This window comes from Canis lupus, chromosome 6, assembly GCF_048164855.1.
Source record: "Canis lupus baileyi chromosome 6, mCanLup2.hap1, whole genome shotgun sequence".
Taxonomy (NCBI): Eukaryota; Metazoa; Chordata; class Mammalia; order Carnivora; family Canidae; genus Canis; species Canis lupus.
Window position 1 is genome coordinate 58000108 of NC_132843.1, and position 25062 is coordinate 58025169.

The 25062-nt window shown below is 34.2% G+C and overlaps 1 protein-coding gene across 10 annotated transcripts in view; it reads right to left on the minus strand.

Moving 5' to 3' along the window:
• Nucleotides 1–25062, minus strand: part of COP1 (COP1 E3 ubiquitin ligase) — a 242753-nt gene that overhangs the window by 121435 nt on the left and 96256 nt on the right. For all 10 annotated transcript variants that reach the window (XR_012033052.1, XM_072830730.1, XM_072830729.1 and 7 more), the window contains 2 exons: nt 19543–19657; nt 14135–14270 (listed from right to left, as the gene is read on the minus strand). Coding sequence is in view for 9 of the 10 variants with exons in the window: in XM_072830730.1 (XP_072686831.1) it covers nt 14135–14270; nt 19543–19657 (251 nt within the window). In the remaining variant the exon portion in view is untranslated. The remainder of the gene's footprint in view (nt 1–14134; nt 14271–19542; nt 19658–25062) is intronic.

Below are 25062 nucleotides of genomic sequence, written 5' to 3' on the forward strand. Positions count from 1 at the left end.
ATTTTATTTATTTCACAAAAAGAGAAAGCACAAGCTGGGGGAGCAGCGGAGGGAGAGGGAGAAGCAGGCTCCCCACGGAGCAGGGAATCCAATGCAAGGCTCTATTCCAGGACTCTAGGATCATGATCTGAGCCTGAGGCAGACAGACACTCAACCAAATAAACCACCCAGGCACCCCATGCTTTTGAAATTAAAGAAGAAAATACATCTAAGTTTTCAGTTCAGTATCATCTAGTAGTATTTACAAAACACCCAATAAGATTACAATGTTAAATAATTAATGTCACTGTTGCCATGCTTCATCAGAAAACAACAGAACTGTGATATAAAGAAACTTCTTCCATGCTGCAGAGGACTAATCTGGAATGAAAATGTATAGTCTAAAAGAAATTTCATCATGAATATATCTAAGTGTGTCCCCAAAATATCAGATAGATTTAACAAATCAAAAATCTATCTCCTATTTTCCACAGGAACAAGTAGACAAAACCAGTGAGGAAAAATATGTGAGAAAATGTGATTTTTACTAAAAAAATCCATTCAAACCATCATAGTAGAAAATAAACAAAGAGTTCTTATTCTAAAAATGTTTATGGAAATGCAAAGGACTTAGCTTTGCCAACACAACTTTAAAAAAGAATAGTAAGGTTGGAGGACTTCTACTACCTAATTTCAAGGCTTAATATAAATATACAATAATAGGGACACCTGGGTGGCTCAGTGGTTGAGCAGATGCCTTCAGCTCGGGGTGTGATCCCAGAGTCCTGGGATCAATCCTACATCAGGCTCCCCATAGGGAGCCTGCTTCTCCCTCTGCCTATCTCTCTGCTGCTGCTCGCTCACTCTCTCTCTCTCTCTCTCTCTCGCTCTCTCATGAATAAATAAAATCTAAAAAAAAAAAAAAAGAGTACAATAATAATGAGAGGGTGGTACTGGCCTAATAACAGACATGCAAGTCACTGCAACAGAAAAGAGAACTCAGAAGAAAATTCATAGTAATTCTACTACTTGGTATTTACCCAAAGCAAACAAAAACACTAATTTGAAAAGATACACACATTATTTATAATAACCAAGATATGGAAGCAACTTAATTAACTATCAATTGACGATTAAAGAAGATGCTGTGTGTACATGCCCCCTCCCCCACAAATGGGGTATTTCCCAACCATAAAAAAGGGTAAGAGCTTGCCATTTGAATCAACATGGATCGTCCTATATGGAATTATGTTATATTAAGTAAATTTAACAGAGAAAAATACCATATGATTTCACTTCTATGTAAAATCTAGAAAATAACACAAATGAATAAAGAAACAAAAAGCTAAAACAGATTCATAAAATACAGAGACCAAAAACACATTCTTGCTAGAGGGGAGGAGGTGGGGGGATGGGCAAAATGGAAGACGGGGAGACACAGGCCTCCAGTTCTGGAATAGGAAAAATGGCATGGCATAGGGAATATAATCAATAGTATTACAATAGTGCTCTGTGGAGATGAATGGTACCTATACTTGTGATGAGCATGGCATAGTGTATAGACTTGTTGAATCATTCCGTTATATACCTGAAACTAACTTGTATGTCAACTACAATTTAAAAAAAGATTCATACATATATGCTCATTTTAAACAAAGATGGCAATGGGAAAAATTCATCTTTTAAACAAATGCTGCTTGGAACAAGTATATAACCTCAGCCTTTACCTCATAATCTAAACAAAAGTTAACTTGAAATAGATTATAGACTTAAATGTATAAGCTAAAACCATTAAACCTATAGAAGAAAACAGAGAAGAAAAATTTTCACCATTTAGAGCAGGCAAACATTTCTATATGAAAGAGCTTACTTAAATCATTAAAAAAATTAATGAATTAGAATTAAAATTAAATACTTATGTCATTTGAAAGACACTATTAATAAAAAGGGCAAGCCACAGACTGGGAGAAAATACTATCAATACATAAATCTGACAAAGAACTTGTACCTAGAATACATAAAAATTCTCATTATTCAGTAATAGTAAAACCCGATTTTTTTAATAATGGGCAAAAGATTTGAATAGATGCTTCACAGAAAATACACAAATGGCCAACATCCACATTAAACTCCATTAAGCACTGTGACGCCTGGGTGTCCCAGTGGTTGAGCATCTGCCTTTGGCTCATGTCATGATCCTGGGGTCCTGGGATCGAGTGCTGCATCAGGCTCACTGCAGGGAGCCTGCTTCAACCTCTGCCTATGTCTCTGCCTCTCTTTCTGTATCTCTCATGAATAAATAAATAAAAGCTTTGTAAAAATAAATAAATAAGATATTTTAAAGAACCATTAGTTAAAAAAAAAAAAAAAAGAACCATTAGTTATGAGGAAATGCAAAGTAAAACAGAAAGAAAATATTACTACAAACCAGTAATGAAAAGACTAACAATATCAGTTATTCAGGATTTGGGACAATTGTAACTCTCTTACATTGCTGGAATGTTAAAATAACCTAATCACTTTAAAAACAGTTTAGCAGTTTCTTGAAGTGTCAAGCACAAACTAATCATAGAACCCAGCAATTTCAATCCCAGGTATTTACCCAAGAGAAATAAATATGAAATATGAATATCCAAATTGACTTCTGTGTGAGTATTCATGATAGCTTTCTTCACAATAATCAAAAACTGGAAACAATTCAAACGTCCATCAACTCAAGAATGGGTAAGTAAATGTAGAATATAATTGTGTAACTGATAGTTAACTATATCTATTCATGGATAAATTTTAAAAACATGCTGAGCTAAAGAAGCTAGATATAAAAGAATACTTAATATATGGCTCTTTTAAAAGATTCCAAAATAACTAAACTATTCTAAGGATAATGGCAAACAGATTAGGGGCCTGGACAGAAGTCTGGAGGAAGAGATGGAATTAACTGAAAAGTGGCAGGATTTAAAATTTTGAAAATGTTCTATATTTCTATTGTGGGTTTATACAATTGCTAAACTTAAAACTTTATACTTTTATTGTACATATACGCTATATAATTTGTGATTCTACATTTAAACTTAAATTTGTAAATAATATAACCTCAAATTAACCTCTCTCAATCACAGATCAAAAAACAGTTTTATAACTTTAATGCTATCAGCAAAACTACCTACTAACGTGGGTAAGGGAAAAGGGAAAAGAGAAAGAACAGAAACACGATTTTAAAAATCATTGGTGGTAGAAATGCATCTCGTTTGGGATGTCTGCACAGCTCCGTGGTTGAGCTCTGCTTTTGGCTCAGGGCCTAATCCTGAAGTTCAGGGATGGAGTTCCACATCGGGCCCCCGAGGGGAGCGGAGCCCGCTTCTCTCTCTGCCTATGTCTCTGTCTCTCTTTCTATGTGTCTCTTCTGAATAAATGAATAAAATCTTAAAAAAAAAAGGGAAAGAAAAGCATCTTTATTTCAAGATTAATATGACATAGCTAAATCCCCTAATCATACTATAAGCTTTTGTCATATTTCAAGGCATTTTCAGCTCTATACAATAAATAATTTTTTAAAAAACACAAATAAGAAACTTTCTGCTGAATGAACCAGAATTTGTTATTAGGTAAGGACTACAAATCTGTAGCTATCATTTAACCAGTGATGAAGTGCTTACCATAAGACAGGCTGGTGAAATGTTATTTGTATTAAGAAGTGGCTAAGCATATAAAATAGTTAGCCAATCATCACAAGAAGCTCAGAAAATGTGACACAAGCCATTTTCTTGACTAAGATACACTGATATCCAGAAACATGACACAACATTAATCAAGTGTAGCAGTACATCCTTAGAGCCTAAACAAATCTACTAGGTCAAGAGTCAACAAATCTGTTCTGTAACAGTGCCAAAGGAACCATGCAGTTCTCTCAAAACTACTCAACTCTGCTGTTGTAATATAAAATCAGCCACAAACAATACGTTGAGGAATAAGCAGGACTGTTTTCCAATAAAAATTTATGGACACAAAAATTTGAATTTCACATAATATTCATATGTCAATATTATATAAGTCATGTAACTATACATCACTTGTTATTCTTCCTTTGATTTTTTTTTTGACAAATTAAAAAGATAAAAACCATGCTTGGGGTCATTCATGGGTCACTCAAAATTAAGTGATGGGCCAAATCTGACCCAATGAGCCAGAGTTTGCTGATTCCTGTACTAGGCAAAAGGCCATTATTTTTGTCATTTATAATGTTTCCTTTTATATTAATAAACCCATTGCAAAGTTTGAAATTTACAAGTACCAAAGAATTTCAAAATAATTATAAAGAAATGGATATTTTTCACATTGCATTTACACCAATGGTGATAAATACATTTAAAATTACTTCTAAAGAATAATAAATACAATAGCATTTTTGCAACATACCGGTCTATTGCTGTAAGACATAGTAATTGCTAATAAATATTAGTTAAGTGAATTCTGGAACCAACTTTTGGTCCCCTATGAGTATAATCTATCAAATGTAATACATTCTTTACTACCTTTATAAGAATATACTGAGCACAGCAATGTGACTAGTCCTGCAAACTTTAGTTACCATATTAGATTACATCTCCATGATCTCAGGGTCTATTAAGCTATATCCAAAATGCTTTACTTTTTAGGTCCAATCTGCAGCTTCATCATTTCTTCCCCTTTGTCAAGCTAGTAGCTAGGACTTCTTCAACCTACCTACTGCAATCTTTTATACTGTGAAAAGACACAAATCAGATAAAACTAAGATTATAGGAACTGTATATAAATCACTAGGCCCAAAGTAATTAAAGAAAATGGCCACTTACTAATATTTGAGCTTTAGCCATTAATGTAATGGCATATATTTTGTTCTAAAGCTCTTTTATTTTTCATTTAAGCCTTGATTATTGACTGTGTTTCAGTTAGACAAGATTGCCAGCTTACAATCTGTACAGACGAAGCATTGGCAAAATATGAAATTCTGCTGTCAAGAGTGGCTAGAGAAATTAACTCAAAGGGGGGAAAATAGAGATGATATATACAGACAATAGCTCTTACATCCTATTTTACCCAAAATAGTTTTAAATGTCTGCAAATGTCTGATGGAGGCAACACACAGGGAAGTTACCACACCTGGGGCAAATGATGGTACTTTGTCAAGTGTTTATATTACAGAACACTCTTTACCAGATTAAGTTCTATATATAATATCACAGTTATTTCTAAGTGGCAGTAAAGTGAAGTACTACTAAACTCATACCAGTGATAGAATAGACAGAAATTGCCTTTTATCTGAAGGAAAACCATGTCACCCCAAAATAGGCCTCTTTGATGTAAAAATTATTTTGAGCTGAAGGCAATTAAGCAGCAGCAAATGCGGGAAAAGCACTCTCTACCCTCCTCCTTTTACTACCTAAAAGCAGGATATAAGCCCAGAGATGGCATGAAAGAAATCTGGAGGAGGAAAAAAAAAAAAAAAAAAACCCTTACTCCATTAGAGTTTCCTCCAGTATATTTACCTTTGCATAGTTTGCTACTCTTGGAAATCTAAAACTGCTTTCTTTATCCTTTCATTTCTCTACAGTTTTTTTTTTCTTTTTCTTTTTTCATTTTATTTGAGAGGGAGAAAAAAGCAGGGGCAGGGGCAGAGGGAGAGGGAGAAGCAGACTCCCTACTGAGCAGGGAGCCCAACATGATGCTCAATCCCAGACCTGGGATCATGACCTGAGCTGAAGGGAAGCACTGAACCAACTAAGCCTGCCAGGCACCCCTTCTCTGCAGATTTACTCTTCTTTGTTAAAGATCTGACATAAGCCAGAGTTCTGAGACAGTTCTTTGAGTTACACATTTTCCTAGGCTTCTCTCATGTATTTAAGAAATGTAGATATTAATGAACTTTTGATTTGATCGTGTTAATCTCTCTGTTATAGGGTCCGAATCAAAAACATGAGATTGAACTCTTTAATATGTAAAGTCTTGTTTTCTCATGCTGAAAATTAACCTGTAAAACTGACTTCTTAAAAGGAAACCTGCTTTTACTCTGCTAGAGAACCATCTCACTTTGCCATAGAGGTAAACCACTGGGCTGCCAGTAAGTAGGGCACAGACTTGGAGGGATTAAGAGGGATGTTTGAACCTTTTAAAATTGGGGAAATATGTCCTTTAGTTTAATGTCTTTCTTACACTATTGACTTACATAAGATTATGTAACAGAGGAAAAATCCTTTTCAAGAGCTCTATCTCAATTTTCACTACAGAATTCTTTAACCAAAAATGACTAAAACAACTTTGAGAGAAATCAAGATACTTTATTTGTTCTAGGTACTTAAGCTAGAGTTTCCCTATCACTGTGCAAAGGATAAAGCAAATAAGCTAAATATGGAGTTGATCCCTCTGTCCTGAGGATAGCTGGGTATAAGCTGGTTCTCCAACCCAACCCCACCCTACTATACCAAAGAAGAGAAGAAAAAATATCTTGGTATATTGCAACCTGTTCACAGCATAGTGCAACAGGTTATTAACTAGAAAACTCTATAAAATAAATGGGTTTTACCATATTTTCTTTAATTCATAAATTATAAAAATATAGGCTTTTACTAAAGAATTAAAAATTATAAATATTTCCTATTACTAATATATCTCTTCTTTTTAAAGCTCTTAACCTAAGACAGTATTCTTGTTTCTGTCTCTTGGATACCAAAAAGTTCTATTCTAATTCTTCTACTTTATTTGAAGGGAGTCATTAGATTAACAAAAATTAAGTAATTTTATCATAAAATGCAAATATTCGGACAGCCCGGGTGGCTCAGTGGCTTAGCACTGCCTTCAGCCCAGTGCATGATCCTGTAGACCCAGGATCGAATCCCACGTCAGGCTTTCTGCATGGAGCCTGCTTCTCCCTCTGCCTGTAACTCTGCCTGTCTCTCATCAATAAATAAATAAAATCTTAAAAAAAACTAAAAATAAAAAGCAAATATTCTAATTCTAAACCTTTGTTACAGGCATGTACTTTATGTTCCGATCAGTGACAAAATTTCAAATGCTAACCCAGTTAACACTATTAGGGAAGAAGTGTACGAAGAATTGAGTTCACAGTTATCACTCTGCACTACTGACAAGCCTCAGCCTAAGCAAGGGCAAAAGAAAATAGAAAAATGAGCGAATGACAACAAGAAATTTTAGGGTAGAGGCTATAAGGGAAGGGAAGGATGTAGCAGCTTCTAATATGTAAGCTTAGACTGTTTGTATCTCACTTTTAACCTGTGTCTTGAATTGTTATATAAGTAGGAAACTCATCGGCACTTGCTGACAACCCTAGACTTCTCTGTTGACAGACTTTCCTTTTATTCTTTTGGATGTCTCAAAAGTATAAAGTTTCAACAGGTCCTAAAGGGACTAATAATGGAACGGAACTCAAAAGCCACAATGTCTCAGTTCAAATCTTAATTCTATCATTCACTAGCATTGTGTTAAACTTGGACAAATTAGATGATTTCTCTCTACGACAATTCCTCCTCTGTACAATGGGACTGATCACAATGCCTTATTCCATAGGTTTAATATAAAGATTAAATGAGTTAGTGAAATACAATGTCATGTAAGGTACTTACAAAGATATCTTTAAAAAAAAGTAATCACATAATCAAACACTACGTTACCAGTGTAGTAACTGATCTAGTAGCAGCAGTGAATGCCACAATACATAACCATTTTCTATTTATAAATTTACTAATCCCTGCTGCAATTCTATTTAAAAATTTGAGACAGTATAAGCAAAAATGTTAATATAACCTCTAAACTATAAATGAATGTGTAACAAATTTTTTTAAAGAATTTATTTATTCATGAAAGAGAGAGAGAGCTAGGCAGAGACACAGGCAGAGGGAGAAGAAGGCTCCATGCAGGGAGCCTGACGTGGGACTTGGGTCTCCAGAATCAGGCCCCGGGCTGAGGGCGATGCTAACCTGTTGAGCCACGGGGGGGTTGCCCAAATGTGTAACAATTTTAACCATAACAATCTAGGTTTGTAAATTTCAAACCAAGAATTCAATAAACAGCTACTGCTAAGTACACAGTAAGTTCAAACAATACAGCTTCAAACCATTCCTCTGTGATGGCCACTAGATATTTAAGAAAATTTGCAAAACATGACATTATTGTTATTTTTAAGACGAGTTTCTTAAAAAAAAAAAAAAAAAGAGTTTCTATCCTTTGCGTCACTTGCTGTTGTTAACCGAGGACCATCTAGTATTCATGAGAATGAACTTCCCAATAAACCATTAACTTCCATACCTTGTCTACTAATAGTTGAGATACTGTCAAAGTAAACAAATGCTGCCACCTTGTGGAATTATAAGTATGGTATTAAATAACTCAATATGATCTGTTAAGCAAAGGAAGAAAAACTTTACAACAAAGTTTCTTTGTCTCTCAGTGAGATTCTCACAACAGTAAATGACCACACTAGAGGTATTTCAGGCAATTTTACTGTAAGAATAATTTCTTCTAAAATGTAATAAAAATAATGCAACATTAAATAATGCAAATTTACCATTATATGCCATCTCTAATATATCTTTCTTTATCTCTTTTCCCAAAAGAAATTCTTCATCAAAATTTCCTATTTTGAAAGGAATTAAAAGCCTTTAAAGTGAGTTTACCATCAATGATGTGTGTGAATATGAGAAAGGAGAGAAAGGGAAAAATATCACCAGGGCTGTGAAACTTTCAGTCTCTTTGGATACTATTTTCCTTGTTGCTACCTTCTAATCTTCACCTATCCTGTCTTACAAACCTTCAAAATTGAAATTTTTTTTCAGGAATCTCTGGGTGGCTCAGCGGTTTAGCGCCTGCCTTCAGCCCAGGGAGTGATCCTGGAATCCCGGGATTGAGTCCCGTATCAGGGTCCCTGCATGGAGCCTGCTTCTCCCTCTGCCTCTGTGTGTGTGTGTGTGTGTGTGTGTGTGTGTGTGTGTGTGTCATGAATAAATAAATAAATAAAATCTTTAAAAAAATTTTTTTCAGAAATGTTAATTCAATGTTAATTAAAAATTGATGTTAGCATGCAAGATGAAACTAAAGGTACCTTTAAATTTTTAATTAAAATATTTTAATAAAACTAATCTCACTTTCTTTAAAAAAAGACTTATTTATTCTGAAGAGAGAGAGTGCAAGCAAACATGGTGTTGAGGGGAGGGGCAGGAGAAGAGGAAAATAGAGTCCAACCAGCCTCCATGTAGAGTGTGGGAGGCTGATATTCAAGCAACTGCACCACCCAGGCATTCCTAATCTCACTTTCATTAGGTGATATTCCCAAACTGAAATCGCACTTAAATCTTCAGCAAACTTCTGCTTCAGAATACACAATGCTCTGACATGTCTTGTATGATCAAGATTTAATACTCCTAAAACCAATATTACACTGTAAGTTAACTAACGAGAATTTAAATTAAAATATGGGAAAAAGGATTTAGTAGCATTTAAAAAACAGCCCAAAATTATATTAAAATCAAGCTAAAATGGCTTTCAAAATGATTTTTTTTTCAAAAATGATTTTTAAAAAAATCTTTTTTGAATCCTAGAGATGTATAACCAATTCTACATTTTCTTTCTTTTTTTTTTTTTTTTTTCCAATTCTACATTTTCTAACTAGGAATGCTGCTTTTGTAATATAAAGTTAAGATGGAAATTTTCACTTTGTTTTTGGATTTTTCTTCATTTTGTAATGGAAAAGAAAATATAATACAGGACAAATTTACAATGCTAAGGGACATCAATCTATATTACAATATAAAGTAATCTGCATTATATTTTAGTTGAGTAGAGCCAAATAATTATAGATAAACGTATGTATCAGGTCATTATTATAAACTTCCAACATTATTTTTGCCATTTCAAATTGAAGCCTCATTTCCGGAATTTTTAAAAACATACATTATACATTCTTACACTAGTTAAGAATTTAAGGGGCACTTGTGTGGCTCAGTCGGTTAAGCACCCAACTCTTGGTTTCAGCTCAGGTCATGATCTCAGAGTTGTGGGACTGAAACCCGCACAAGGCTCCTCAACGGGTATGGAGGCTACCTGGGATTCTGTCTCTCCTTTTGCCCCTCACTACCCCAGTCCACTTATGCATAGGCACAACCCCTCTCCCTCTCAAAAGAAAGAAAAGAAAAGAAAGAAAGGGAAGGGAGGGAAGGGAGGGAAGGGAGGGAAGGGAGGGGAGGGAGGGGAGGGGAGGGAGGGAGGGAGGGAGGGAGGGAGGAAGGAAGGAAGGGAGGAAGGAAGGAAGGAAACTTAGCAGTGTTACACTGTTACTCCAATCTAAATGTTTCAAAAACTTTCTTACACTGCTTCTATAAAGGCACTGAAATAATACTGAGAGCTTTCCTAAATCCAAGCATCATACCTGGCCTGTTCATGGTTATAATCTTAGCCTAGCTCACATTAAGGAGTCATCTAATTTTTGTTATATGAATTCATCACTCATTTAATTAATTAAATAAGCCCCACAATCTACTCCATTTTCAAATTTTAACCACGCCAGTACTTGATAAAGAAAACTCACATTGCCAATACATAGAAAAGAAATTAATATATGATTGTCGTCTTACTACTGAGCTAACCAGCTAGAATACCATAAAAGGTTTACTGCAAGTTTCTCTAGCTATCATCTTAAATTCCAAGAACAATATTCTTACATGTTAATAAAAATCTTAGTCATGCAAATCTAAAACCATACATAGTAATGTATTGGACAAGTTAAAAACTGCCAAATTCCTGATCTGCATCAAAATATCTTTTTAAGGTTTCTTAATTCTATCTAGGAGATTTTAAAATAGACAAGCAATTTGATGATACCAAGGAATTACTGGTAATTGTGTTACATGTGATACAGCCCTGTGGTTTTAAAATATTCATATTTACATTCTTAAGGATATAAGGATGAAATAACATAGCATCAGCGATTTGTTTCAAATAGTTAAGCAAAGAAAAAATAAAAAGTATAAATAAAGCAAGTGTAACAAAATCTGGATCACTGCTGAATCTGGAAGATGGCGATATGACGGATTATTATTCCATTCTATTTTTATGTGCATTAGAAATTTTCACTACAAATTTTTAAAGAATGGTCATCATCATGATGAACATATAGTAACAAAAAGATAACTAGAAAATCCCAATATTTGAAAACTATTAAGATATATCTCAATAATCAATGAGAGAAAAAAATCAAGTTTGAAACGTAAGTGCTTCTTGAACTGAATGAAAATTAAAATATTTCATCTCTTCAATGCCATAACAATGAACAATCATAAAGTTATGAAAACAGCTCCACTTACAGCAGCATCAAAAAATATTTAGGAATTAACCACGGAAGTGAAAGATTTATACAATGAAAACTATAAAAAATTTCTTAAAAAAATTAAAGACAGAAATAAAGACACATCCCATGTGCCTGGATCAGAAGACTGAATACTGTTAAGATGTCAACATTACCCAAAGCAATCTAGAGATTCAGTGCAATCCCTGTCAAATCCTAATGACATTTTCTGCAGAAATAGAAAAAAAAAAATCTTGAAAAAGAAAAGACTTAGAGGAGTCACACTTCCTGATTTCAAAATTTACTACAAAGCTATGCTAAGTGTGTCTGGCACCTGGGTGGTTCAGTCAGCTAAGACTCTGACTCTTAATTGCAGCTCAGGTCATGATCTCAGGGTCATAAAATCGAGCCCATGTATGGCTCTGTGATGGGTGTGGAGTCTGCTTAACATTCTCTCTCTCCGTTTCCCTCTGCCCCTCACTCCACACTCTCAGTGTCTCTGAGACAAACGAAAACAAACAGAAAACTATGTGGTACTGATATAAAAACAAACTTGCAGGCAAATGGAACAGATGAGAGAACCCAAAAATACACCATTATGTATGTGGTCAAATGATCTTTGACAAGAGTGGCAATACCATTAAGTAGAGAAAGGACTTTTTCAAGAAATGATGCTGGGAAAACTGCATATCAACCTGCGTAAATATAAAGTTGGACCCTTACCTAAAACCATACACAAAAATTAACTCAAAATGAATCAAAAAGTTAAATCTAAAACACAAAACTATAAAACTTTTTTTGTGACTTGGGATTTGACAATGATTTCTGAGATAGGACATCACAAATACAGGCAATAGAAGAAAAATATACAAATTAAACTTCACTAAAATTATAAAATTTTGTGCAATGACAGTAGTAACAAAGTAAAAAGGCAACCCACAAAATGAGAGAAAATACGTACAAATCTGATAAGGGATTAATACCCATAATATAGAGAGAACTACTGAAATGCAACAATAGCAAAGTTCAAAACTAGGCAAAGACTTCAATAGAAATTTCTCTAAGGAAGATAAACAAATGGCCAATAAACACAAGAAACAATGTTCAACAACACTATTCATTAGGGAAATGCAAAACAAATCTAAGAACTACCACCTCACACCTGTTATAGCATGGGGACTATCGAAAACACAGAAAATAACAAGTGATGGCAAGTATGTGGGGAAACTGGAAGCCTTGTGCACTGCTGATGGGACAGTAAAATGGCATAGCCACTGTGGAAAACAGTATGGCAGTTCCTCAAAAAATTAAAAACAGAATTACCATATAATCCAGCAATGCCATTTCTGGGTATGTACCTAAAAGAACTGAAAACAAGGTCTTGAGGAGGTATCCATACACCCATGTTCATAGCAGTATTATTCACAACAGGTAAAAAACACAGAAGCAACCTACGTGTCCATCAACAGACAAATAAATAAGCAAAATGTGGCATATACATACATATAATGGAGTGTTATGAAGCCTTAAAAAGTAAGAAAATTCTGACATATGTTACAATATGGACAAACACTGACAACATTATACCAAGTGAGATTAGCCAGTCACAAGAAAACAAATAAGGTGTGATTCCACTTAAATGAGATACTTAGAGTAGTCAAAATAATAGAGAAATAAAGCAGAAGGTTGTTGCCAGGATTCAGGGAAGATGGGAATAAAGAGTTACACTGTTTAATGGGTATGCATTTTCAGTTTTACAAGATGTCAAGTATTAAAGAGATGGATACTGGTGACCTTTCCATAATATTAAGAAGGTATATATTTAATTCCACTGAACAGCACACTGGTTAAGATAGTATATTTTATAAGTATCTTATCACAATAAAAATAAAATTTGGAAAAAAAATAGAAGATAACACACCAAAAATTCATGGGATGCAGCTACTGCAGTGAATAGAGAAAAATTTAAAGCACAAATTATATTAGAGAAGCAAACTTTCAACTGAACATTTTAGTTTCTACCTTAAGAAACTAGAAAAGAACAAATTAAAGCTAGGGAAAGCAGAAGAAAAAGAAATAATAAAATTAAGAGCAGAAATCAATGAAATAAAAATACAGACTATAAAAAACTAAGAACTGGCTACTTGAGAAGAGAAATAATATTGATAAACTTCTAAACCAGACTATTAAGGAAAAAAAATAAAGGAAACAAGTTTCCAATAACAGAGATGAGAAAGAGATCTTAGATAATCTAAAGACATAAAAGGATAATAAAGAATATTGCAAACATGTGAATGTGCATAAATCCAACAACCTAGGTGAAATGGACAAATTCTTTTAAAAACACAAACTAAAAATCATGTTTAATCAAGAAAAATATCAATAACCTGATTAGTCCTATTTTTTAAAATTATTTTATATTTGGAACTCTTTCCTCAAACAAAATTCAAGGCCAAGATGGCTTCACTGGAGAAGTCTACAAAATATATAAGGGAGAAAGAATACCAATTCTTCACAAACTTTTTTTAGAAAACTGAAGACAGGGGAGCCCTTATGAGAAGAACATATCCTGTCACCAAAACCAAAGACATTTGTAATAATACAAGCTGACCCTATGAGGTGAATACTATTAATCATTCCATTTTAAAGACGAAGACATTGAGGACTAAAGAAATTCCAAAACTTGCCCAAGACCACAGAAAAAAAATTGGGAGGCAACTTAACTTCAGACACAGGCTCTTAACTAGAACAATGAAACTGCGTGTCAAATTAAATTCTAGATACTCTTGCAAAAGTAAATAGTAAAAAATGCTGCCCAACACTTACCTAGAGACTATGCTGGAACCATTATAGAGATCACTAGCATATGACAATGTAGCCAAAGGTCGTACTGAATTATACCGAGTAAACTTGGACAAGCATTCCTGAAATTCATCCAACTGGCTTGCAGTTCGACTATCATCTATATGAAAAAAAACAAAACAAAACAAAACAAAAAAACAAAATAAAATAAATTAGCTGAACTGCAATGTAAGTCAAGGAGCAGTATACACAGATTTAAAATTATATTCTAAATACAAACAATTCTTAAGCATTTAGAGAACACTAGCATGGATAAACTGGAATGCTGATCTTTTAGCTTTTTTTTTTTTTTTTTTTTTTTTTTTTGATCTTTTAGCTTTAACAAAAATTTCGTAGTGGTTCACTGAAGACACGGTCTCTTTCACCATCAATAAAAACATAACATAAATATTTCTTTTTTTTTTTAATTTTTATTTATTTATGATAGTCACACACAGAGAGAGAGGCAGAGACATAGGCAGAGGGAGAAGCAGGCTCCATGCACCGGGAGCCCGATGTGGGATTCGATCCCGGGTCTGCCAGGATCGTGCCCTGGGCCAAAGGCAGGCACTAAACCGCTGCACCACCCAGGGATCCCAACATAAATATTTCTTAAGCAACAATTTATTGGGGGGAAAAATGTGGCTCTGATCAAAAGGATTTTAATCTTTTATTAAAACGAAATTAAAAAATAAAAGAACAAACGAAAACAAAAACAAAATCCCGGGCAGCCTGGGTGGCTCAGCAGTTTAGCGCCACCACCTTCAGGCCAGCGCATGATCCTGGAGACTCAGGATCGAGTCCCATGTTGGGCTCCCTGCATGGAGCCTGCTTCTCCCTCTGCCTGTGTTTCATGAATAAATAAATAAAATCTTGGGATCCCTGGGTGGCGCAGCGGTTTGGTGCCTGCCTTTGGCCCAGGGCGCGATCCTGAAGAACCGGGATCGAATCCCCCGTCGGGCTCCCAGTGCATGGAGCCTGCTTCTCCCTCTGCCTGTGTCTCTGCCTCTCTCTCTCTTTTTGACTATCATAAATAAATAAAAATTAAAAAATAAAATAAATAAAATCTTAAAAAAAAATCCCTTATCGATGTTGAAAGTTAGGATGGACAGAGGAGTATATACACTAGGACAGTCTATTCATTATTGTGAAGGAACATGTTTATAGGGTTACATCTACATGACCATGTTTATTTACCTTCAAAATACAATTTATAATAACATAATTTAGGTTAAGAAAGTAACTGCTTAAGTAAAAAGAAAGTGAATTACTTGTTCATATTATACTTTGAAATTTTCAAATCCAATTATGAAAAGGAAGTAGAAAACTGTAATATATCAATTATTCTAAAAAATAAAATACTTCTACTCAAATGTCTTGGTGGTATATGGAAAACATTAATTCCATCCACTAGAACACAGTATAAATGCTTTAAGTAAAGTACACTTCAGTAAATTAATCATAATTAACCTATGTGGAATTTAAATCACAAAATCATCTCACGAAAGACTGAGAATAAATACAGCTATCTATTGTCCAATCTAGGAATAAGACTACATAGAAAGTCTGAATAAAATCATTGTTTTTAAAAAGTACTTCAAGTTTGGACTTGTACTTTCCTTTCTAAAGAAAGAAAAGTAAAACCTAATTACTTTAGTCAGCTTCCTAACTGAAATTTGAAATAAGATAGTTACAACAATGTTTTAATACTTTCTTCTTTACTCCTAGCTCATACACATACAAATACATACAACTTTCTCAATGTAAACTTTCATGATACCCTCTCCCCCTTTTTAAAAGATTTATTTACTTATTTGAGAGAGAGAGAGAGAGAGCACATGAGCAGGGAGAGGGGCAGAGGGAGATGCAGGCTCTCTGCTGAGCAGGGAGCCCAACATGGGGCTCCATCTCATGACCCTGACTAAGATCATGACCTGAGCCAAAAAGCAAGAGTTGGATGCTTAACCAACTGAGTCACCCAGGTGCCCCGTGATTTACCCATCTTATTTATCCTCTGAAAATAACAGTAGACACATTGAAATTTAGATATAAGAATCATGAAGTCTGCAGAGTTAATGTACCATAGGATAGATAGTAGAGAACTGATTTAATTCATCTGGATGTATTATATTATCTTGAAGATTAACTACTTACATGAAGAAATTTATTTAAAATTTACAACGACAAAAAACAATTACTAGTCTCTGATACTAAGCTTCTATCCTCAATATTTTACATTTTAAAGATTTAAACAGTAACATAGCAAATTCACCTAACAACTTATATCAAGGTTCCAATTTTATACTGTTTCCATTCTTAAAACAGCAAAGGAACAAACTCAATTAAATGCACGGTCATAATGTTACTTAACTAATGCTCCTGCTCCACAAAAATTATTCTCAGTAAATTCAACAAGTTGGAAATAGAACAGGGGTTACTGTAATAAAACAAATCAACTGTACTACAAAGTGGTTTGAATTTAACAACTAATGGGTTCTTTTTATATAATCCTATTACTGTGAGTATTTAATGTAATAAAGAGTGACTGGAAAAAGAAAAAGAGTGACTGGAAAGACACCTTAGATATTGTTTAAATATGAATTTAATGTAAATCTATTCTTTCATATTTTGACACCAATCCCTAAGTACAAAAAATTGACAAGCATTCAAGAATGTATATTCTGTTTAAGACCATGATCTTTTCCTGGATAGCTAACCTTCTCTGGCCATCATACTATTCATTAACACCTACTTCCAACAGAAGTTATAAAGTGAACAATAAAAATAGCTACTCTAGTATCTGAAACTACAGGCATTCAACTTTTTTATCTGGTTATGAAAAGGAAGGATTTTGTTTGCTCAGTAGATTTTGGTCAATAATCATACATATCTGCTAGCCTATTACTTTTCCAAACACAGATTAGTTTGTGAAACTGTATTCTGCAGCTCTTTTCTATCTACTAATGCTTTTTAATTTACTTCTCTTTCAGTTACAACTAAAAGTCCAAGGCATTAATCTCTTAATCTTCATCTTTCATTTTCAGAGTTTAAAAATGAAAGTCAAAAAGAGGGAGGTGGGTTCTCATCTAAAAATACACAAAATGATAATCAAATATTATGAACTCCATTTTGTAGAAGTTAAAATTCCCTCTTCACAGTCAAAGGCACTAGGAAGAACTTCATACTCAGCAATATAGGTGTAGTCAGTGTGAAAATTCAGTAAGATAAACTTAAGACTCCTTACACACTAAGGACAACATATTTTAAGTACAAGAGAGCCATGCCCATAAAAATGGAAATCAAGCCTTCCTCCTGGTTTTAATTTATTCTACCTTCCAGTAATCTTACATCCCCAAAATAAATTGGTCTATATGAATACACCTTTACTATGCCACAGCATGCAGTTACTTAAAAATTACTTCCCAATTTCTCTTTCCTCTCTTTTTCTTTTAAATGTCTGCCATTTGCTTTAGGCTGTATTTCAACATTGTACCAAAAACAAAATCTAACAGGGTTAATATGAGCCCTCTGCCAATCAGAATGTAGGTCTCAAACCATTTTCAATTTCACAGCTTCCTACTACAGTTTTCAGACTATTACAGAGGCTCCATAGTGTCTCAATTCCTAGGCAATATGATACAATGAAAGCTTTCCATCTTTACAACTGCTGATCATTAATTTCATACACATTCATAAACAGATCTTGGCTCCCTCCTAGACTGCCTATGAAAATCTTCTTTTTCCTCCATCACCACCCTAAGGCGAACTTGTACAAAGGTCTAAAACAACAAGTAGATTTTTTTTCTCCTTCAAATTTTTATTTAAATTCTAGTCAGTCAGCACACAGTGAAATATTGGTTTCAGGAGAATTCAGCGATTCATCACTTACATACAATACCCAGTGTTCATCATAACAAACAAGTACCCTCCTTAATACCCATTCCCCATCGAGCACGTCTCCCACCTACCTCCCTCCATCACCCCTCAGTTTATTCTTTATCTTTAAGAGTCTCTTATGGTTTGTTTCCTCTCTTTACCTCCTCCCATATGTTCATCTGTTTTGTTTCTTAAATTCCACATATAAGTGAAATTATATGGTATTTGCATTTGTCTGAGTGACTTACTTTGCTTAGCATAATACACTCTAGCTCCATCTATATTGTTCTGAATGGCAAGATTTTATTCTTTTTGATGGCTAAGTAATACTGCATTGTTTATATATGTCCCATCTTCTTTATCATTCATCATCACTCAATGGACATTTGGGCTCTTTCCATAGTTTGGCTACGGTTAATAATGCTGCTATAAACATCAGGATGCATGCACCCCCTTTAAAACTGTATTTTTGTATCCTTGAGTAAATACCTACTAGTGCAACTGTTAGATCACAAGTTCTATTTTTACATTCTGAGGCACGTCCATACTGTTTTCTAGACTGGTTACACCAGTTTGCATTCCCACCAACATAAAAGAGGATTTCCCTTTATCCACATTCTCAGCAACACCTGTTGTTTCTTGTATTGTTCCTTTTAGCAATGTGTCTAATTGAGCACCTAACTTATACCATCTTTGTATTTTGTATAGATATATTTACATCCCCTATAAATATTAAAAAACAATGAAATAAAACAAAACACAGGGATGGTGTTAATGTCTCTACTTCATTGATGAGCAAAGACACTGAGAAAACTCACAGCTTGAGGGCAGAACTACATTACTTTTTGAAAGCAATGAAAATATCCAATGCTAACATGTCCTTGACTTTGCATAAGTCATTTCCTCTATGTTGAAGATGTTTCTAATTACCTTATTTAGTTAATGAATTTTAGTCTTAACTAAATACAATCCTATAAAATCCATACAGCTATCATTCCATTTCTCCATTTTCAACTTGACACAGATTTTTCATTCCTAAGTTATATTAATGGATATTCTTCTTTATTCCCAATACACTTGTATAACATGTATCACAGAGACAAGAAGAGACAAATCAGTTCATCTTTTTATTGTTACCCAAAATGATAGTGCTTAGAACTTAATAAATACTTAGTATTTAATAATAATATTTAATAATAAGAGAAAATTGAAAAAAAATAAGAGAAAATTGAATGGATTTATTTTTCCTAGCAACACATTCAAGGCTGATGTTTTTCTTAACTTTACATATAGCTCACTACATAAAGATTGAAATTTCTTAAATGGAGAAAAAAAAATAGCTATGGGAAAGCAATGTTCTTCAAGATCTCTAAGAACCTCCAGAACACTCTGGTAGAATATGTTGAAAATACACACTTTTGCTTTATAAATAGGACTTTATATAAATCCAGCATAAGAAGCTAGAAATGGATCTGACATATGAATTCGATATATTTTAAGAAGTCTGGAATATGTACCTGAAATACGAGACATCCTTGTAGAAAAGTAACATTGCTCTAAGTCTTCAAAATGAGCAGTGAGTCGTTTTCTTCGTGATGCTAATGTGCTGTTATACCAAGGCTGCTTCTTTGTCTAAAGTAGTTAACAAGAAAAGACACTTGTAACTTAGAACAAATGACAGTCTTTTTCTGCACAGAATATCTAAATGATTGCACATTCAAAATGTCAACACATTAAAATAACAACAAATAGTAAATACTCATAGTTCTTAGACCATATTTTTCTATTTTTATTTTAAAATGCAAATAGGCTCAGGGTTGGGAGGCCATGGGGAGGAGTTGGGGGCCAGGTCCTGATCCTTAGCCTAGAATTCCTGGGGAGTCAGGTTATACTATGGAAGGGAAGGGGTGAATCTATTACCATACCTCAGGTACCATACCTCAGGTAACAGGGGGTTGCATAGGTGGGGAGAGGAATCGGGTGGCCCACAGGCCAGAGAGGAGGGAGTTCTACTAATGGCAAAAGGCTTGAGGATGGGGCCACTTGGGGTAGGCGGACAAAGCAGCCCTGCAGGGGCAAGTGGTGAGTCCCACCAAGTGGTGAGTCCCACCCCCTGGTTGGTACAATATGGTGTGCTATAAAGCTCAAGCCTTCTAGCCAAAAAATAAAATAAAATAAAATATGCAAATAGGCTCTAAAGGCCAATTTTATAAGAATGAAATAGGAAACCTCTTTCAACTCTCCAAATTAAATGAAAACAGAAATCATTATAACTATCATGCTAAATTTACAATTTTGAGGATTTTAATATAAAAAAATTGTTAGAAAACAATGTTCAAAAGAAAACTAATTACTTTTTCATCACCCTTATATGGACCCCAGAATAACAGAAACACTACTTGATTGTCAGAGTATATATTTAAGTTAATACTGATTACTAAATTAAGGGGCAGGGCAGCTCTCCGGTGGCCCAGGGGTTTAGCACCATCTTCAGCCCGGGGTGTGATCCTAGAGACCCAGGATCGAGTCCCAAGTCGGCCTCCCTGCATGGAATCTGCTTCTCCCTCTGCCTGCTTCTCCCTCTGCCTGTGTCTCTGCCTCTCTCTGTGTCTGTCATGAATAAATAAATAATATATTTTTAAAACTTAATTAATTAAGGGGCAGTAATATGAATTAATTGGTTAATTAATTAAGGGGCAGTAATGTGAAACATGTAGAGACTAGTCTGACATACACATTAGAAGATCAGAATAACTAAATCAGATATATATAAAGCCAGCAAACCTGAAATACCTGAAATTGGTATGTAAACTGGCAAAAAACCTGAAATTGGCATGTAAATCTATGAAAAACAAAAATCTATGATCCTCAATATATAATATGCTGAAGCCATGTTAAATCAAAGGATATGACCATTCTTTTTACAAATGCTTATCATCTATGATTATGCTCGAGGCACACAGACACAAAGATGAGACAGGTAACCAGAACTTGAGATGACACAAGTTAACCATAACTATACAATTGCAAATGTATTTAAGTAATAAATATTAAGGTACTACTACCTTGAATAAAACACTGTAAAGTGACCCTTGCTAAAACTAGATGGTAGAGGGCAGCCCAGGTAGCTCAGCAGTTTAGCGCCGCTTTCAGCCCAGGGCGTGATCCTGGAGACCCAGGATCAAGTCCCACATCATGCTCCCTGCACGGAGCCTGCTTCTACCTCTGCCTCTCTCTGTCTGTCTGTCTCTCTCTCTCTCTGTGTCTCTCATGAATAAATAAATAAAATAACAAGATAGTAGATAAAAAGCGTATTTTAAAGCACTGCTTGGATCACAAGAAAATGAATAAGACAACTTTAGAAGGCATAAGAGACATACAACCAAAGAGGAAGCTGAATCAGAGAGGTGATATTAAAGAAAATATAATGATGCAGAGGAGGGCAAAGACAAAAGGAACAATACTTAAATGTACAAATACCTATAAAAGGAAAAAACACTAAAACTGAGATTTAGAGGTTGAAAAGTAAATCTGTGAGCCAGAAGATAAATCTAAAGGAATTAACCAGAACTAAGGATAAAAGAAAAAAGGACAGAAAATTTGAAACAGAGACTAAAAACAATCAGACACAAAAGATAACTTACCTGACAGGACCAACAACTAAAATAGTTAACAGCAATAAAAGAGGCTAGGGGAGTGAACTTTGGTTATGCTCAAAAAGTGGATAGAAAACAACTCCAATCTAAAATTCAAATCCTGACAAAACTATCCGGCAACAAAATAAACATTTTTTTCATGTGAATGAAAACAAAGACTACTGCCTATAAGCCATTTCTTTAAAAAAAAGTGTGAAATCATGTGCTTGAAAAATTCAGTAATAGAAACCGAAGGCCTGAGACACAAAATGAAAAGAAGTCTAACCAAATAAGTAATTTTAAGTATTTTAAACATTGTTTTTAACATTAATTAGAATATTAAAATTATGGGCCTTAAGAATAAGACAGAGTAAATGCACGTAAATCAGAAGAGTGAAAAAAGTCTCAATTCTGGAGCACTTACATTATTCAGGAAAGTAATTAAGGTGTTAAATCTAATGAAAATATGTTCAACATCACTGATCATCAAGGAAATATAAATGAAAACCACAATGAGATATCACCTCACAACTGTCAGAATGGCTAAAGTAAAAAAACACAAAAAACAACAAGTGTTGACAAGAGAATAAGGAACCCTTGTACACAGTTAGTGGGAATGAAAACTGCCACTGTGGAAAACAGAATGTGGAGATTCTACACAGAATTAAAAACAGAACCACTATATGATCTAGTAATTCCTCTCCTATGGATTTACCCAAACAATATGAAGATACTAATTCAAAAAGATACAACTACCATAGGTTTACCACAATATTATCTGAATAGCTGAACTATGGAAGCAGCCCCAGCAACCACTGATAGATGAATGGATAAAGAAGTCACATACACAGAGACACACACAGTAGAATGGATAAAGATGTCAAACACACATGCGTACACGCATGCGTGTGCACACACATAGGCACAGTGGAGGGAATATTACTTAGCCATGAAAAAGAACAAAATCTTGCCATTTTCAACAACATGGATGGATTCAGATATTACATGCTAAGTCAGAAAAAAAGCAAATGTCATATAATTTCCCTCGTATGTAGAATTTAAGAAACAAAACAAATGAGCAAAGAAAAAGACAAACACTCTTAACAACAGAGAACAAACAGATGGCTACTAAAGGGGAGGTAGATAGGGAGATACAGGGACACTTGGGTGGCTCAGTGGTTGAGCGTCTGCCTTCAGCTCAGGGCATTGATCCCGGAGTCCCAGGATCGAGTCCCGCATTGGGCTCCTGCATGGAGCCTACTTCTCCCTCTGCCTAGGTCTCTGCCTCTCTCCCTCTCTCTCAAATGAATAAACACTGAGTAATGTATAAAATTACTCAATCACTATATTGTACACTTGACCTAATATAACATTGTATGTTAACTATACTGGATTTAAAAAAATTTTTTAAATATGATAATAGGTCTAAATTCTGTTTAGGTGTTAAGTTTGGATAAATTTCAAGGATAACTAATGAAAGCATAGTAACAGAATAGGTAATGTTTAAAACATTAAAATGGTAGGAAAAGGGGGTAAAAACATAAGAGAAAAACACAAAAATTGAGACAAATAGCAAGCATTAAAGAGTAAAACAGTGAAACTATATCAATAATTGTAATAAATATACTAAATTAGTGATAGAAAGGAATTTTAAAATATAACTGTATGCTATCTGCCAAAAAAATAACTGAAAATATAAAGACACTGAAAACCTGGAAGTAATACCATGAAAAATAATACACTAGGCAAATGTAATCAAAGGAGGAAAAACAGACTCAAGATGAAAAGCATTAATGGAACTGGAAATAGCACCGGGAAGTGTAAAAGTTTCAATGTGATAATTGTACACTTAGTATACATGTAATAGTACAGCCTCAAATATATATATATATATATAAAGCAAAACTTCCTACAGACATTGACAAACCCACCAAAAGGGCAGAAGATTAACCTCATCAACTCAACAGAGAAATCGATATGATCTAATTTTTAAAATTTAATGAATTACATATAGAACGCTGTATCCAATGAGAAACAGATTTTTCTTAAGCATACATGGGACATTTACAAAACTGGCATGTGCTGTGACGCTAGATATGTTTATAATCTCAATAGGTCAGTATTTCTTAAATGGAATACAAAGGGCACTGATTATGAAAGTTACAAATTCAATAACTTAATTGAAGAATAACTTAATTCTTAATTAAGAAACTCTGTTGATCAAAATTCATCATTAGAGAGAAGATACAAACTAGATGATATTGGCAACATTTGCAACACCTAAGAAACAAGTTATTACTACTTTGAATATACATATATAAGTTTCTTCAAGTAAAAAAACAGAAGATTGATATAAAAAACCTAGAAAAGACATCAAACGCTATTTCACATAAAGTAAAGGACAATAAATATAGGATACTGGCTTTAGAGTGTCGGAAAAATAAGAATTAAAACCACAACTTAAAAAAAAGTAAAAAAAAATTTTTTTAATTAAAATAAAATAAAATAAAATAAAACCACAACTAACTTATATTCCTATACACTAAAGTGGCAACCATTTAGAGGTTGAATAATACTAATTACTGACAAGGATGTGGTGAAACTAGAATTCATATACTTCAGTGATAGGAGCTTTAAATTAATAAAAAGACTTTAAAAAGAATTTGATATCTCAGAATACAAAAACCATTGATATGTCTACTCTGTTACCCTCACTTCCTCTCCTACGTACGATATCTAGGGAAACTCTTGCACCTGAACAATCAGGAGACATGTACAAAGATGCCTTTAATATCAAAAACAGAAACACTGATGAATCAACTACACCCATAGAACTAGAACAAACAGCTACTAAACTCAGGAACTAAAGTCTAAAAAACAATTCTGAAAAAAACTACTTATTATATCATTTTTAGAAAGTCTACATATAGCTAAACCAAATAATACAGGCTTACATATATGTACGGTAAAACTATTCTAAAAAGGCAACTCATTGATAAACACAAATATCAGAAAAGTAGCTTTGGGGACGCCTGGGTGGCTCAGAGGTTAAGCATCTGCCTTTGGCTCAGGGGGTAATCCCGGGTCCTGGGATGGAGTCCATGTCAATCTCCCCTCAGGGAGCCTGCTCCTCCCTCTGCCTGTATCTCTGCCTCTGTCTCTCATGAATAAATAAGATAAAAATCTTAAAAAAGAAAAGAAAAGAAGCGAAGCTCTGGACATGAGGCAGAGTGATGGAATTTGTTAGAAGTACCATTAATGTTCTAGTAATTAACATCAAGAGCTCAGTCCATTGAGTTTCTTTAATTGCAATTGTGCTTCTAAATGACATATTCATGAAATATATTCCTTTTTAAAAACCAACATAATTTTCATGAATTCTAAGCAGAAGAATCTAGATTT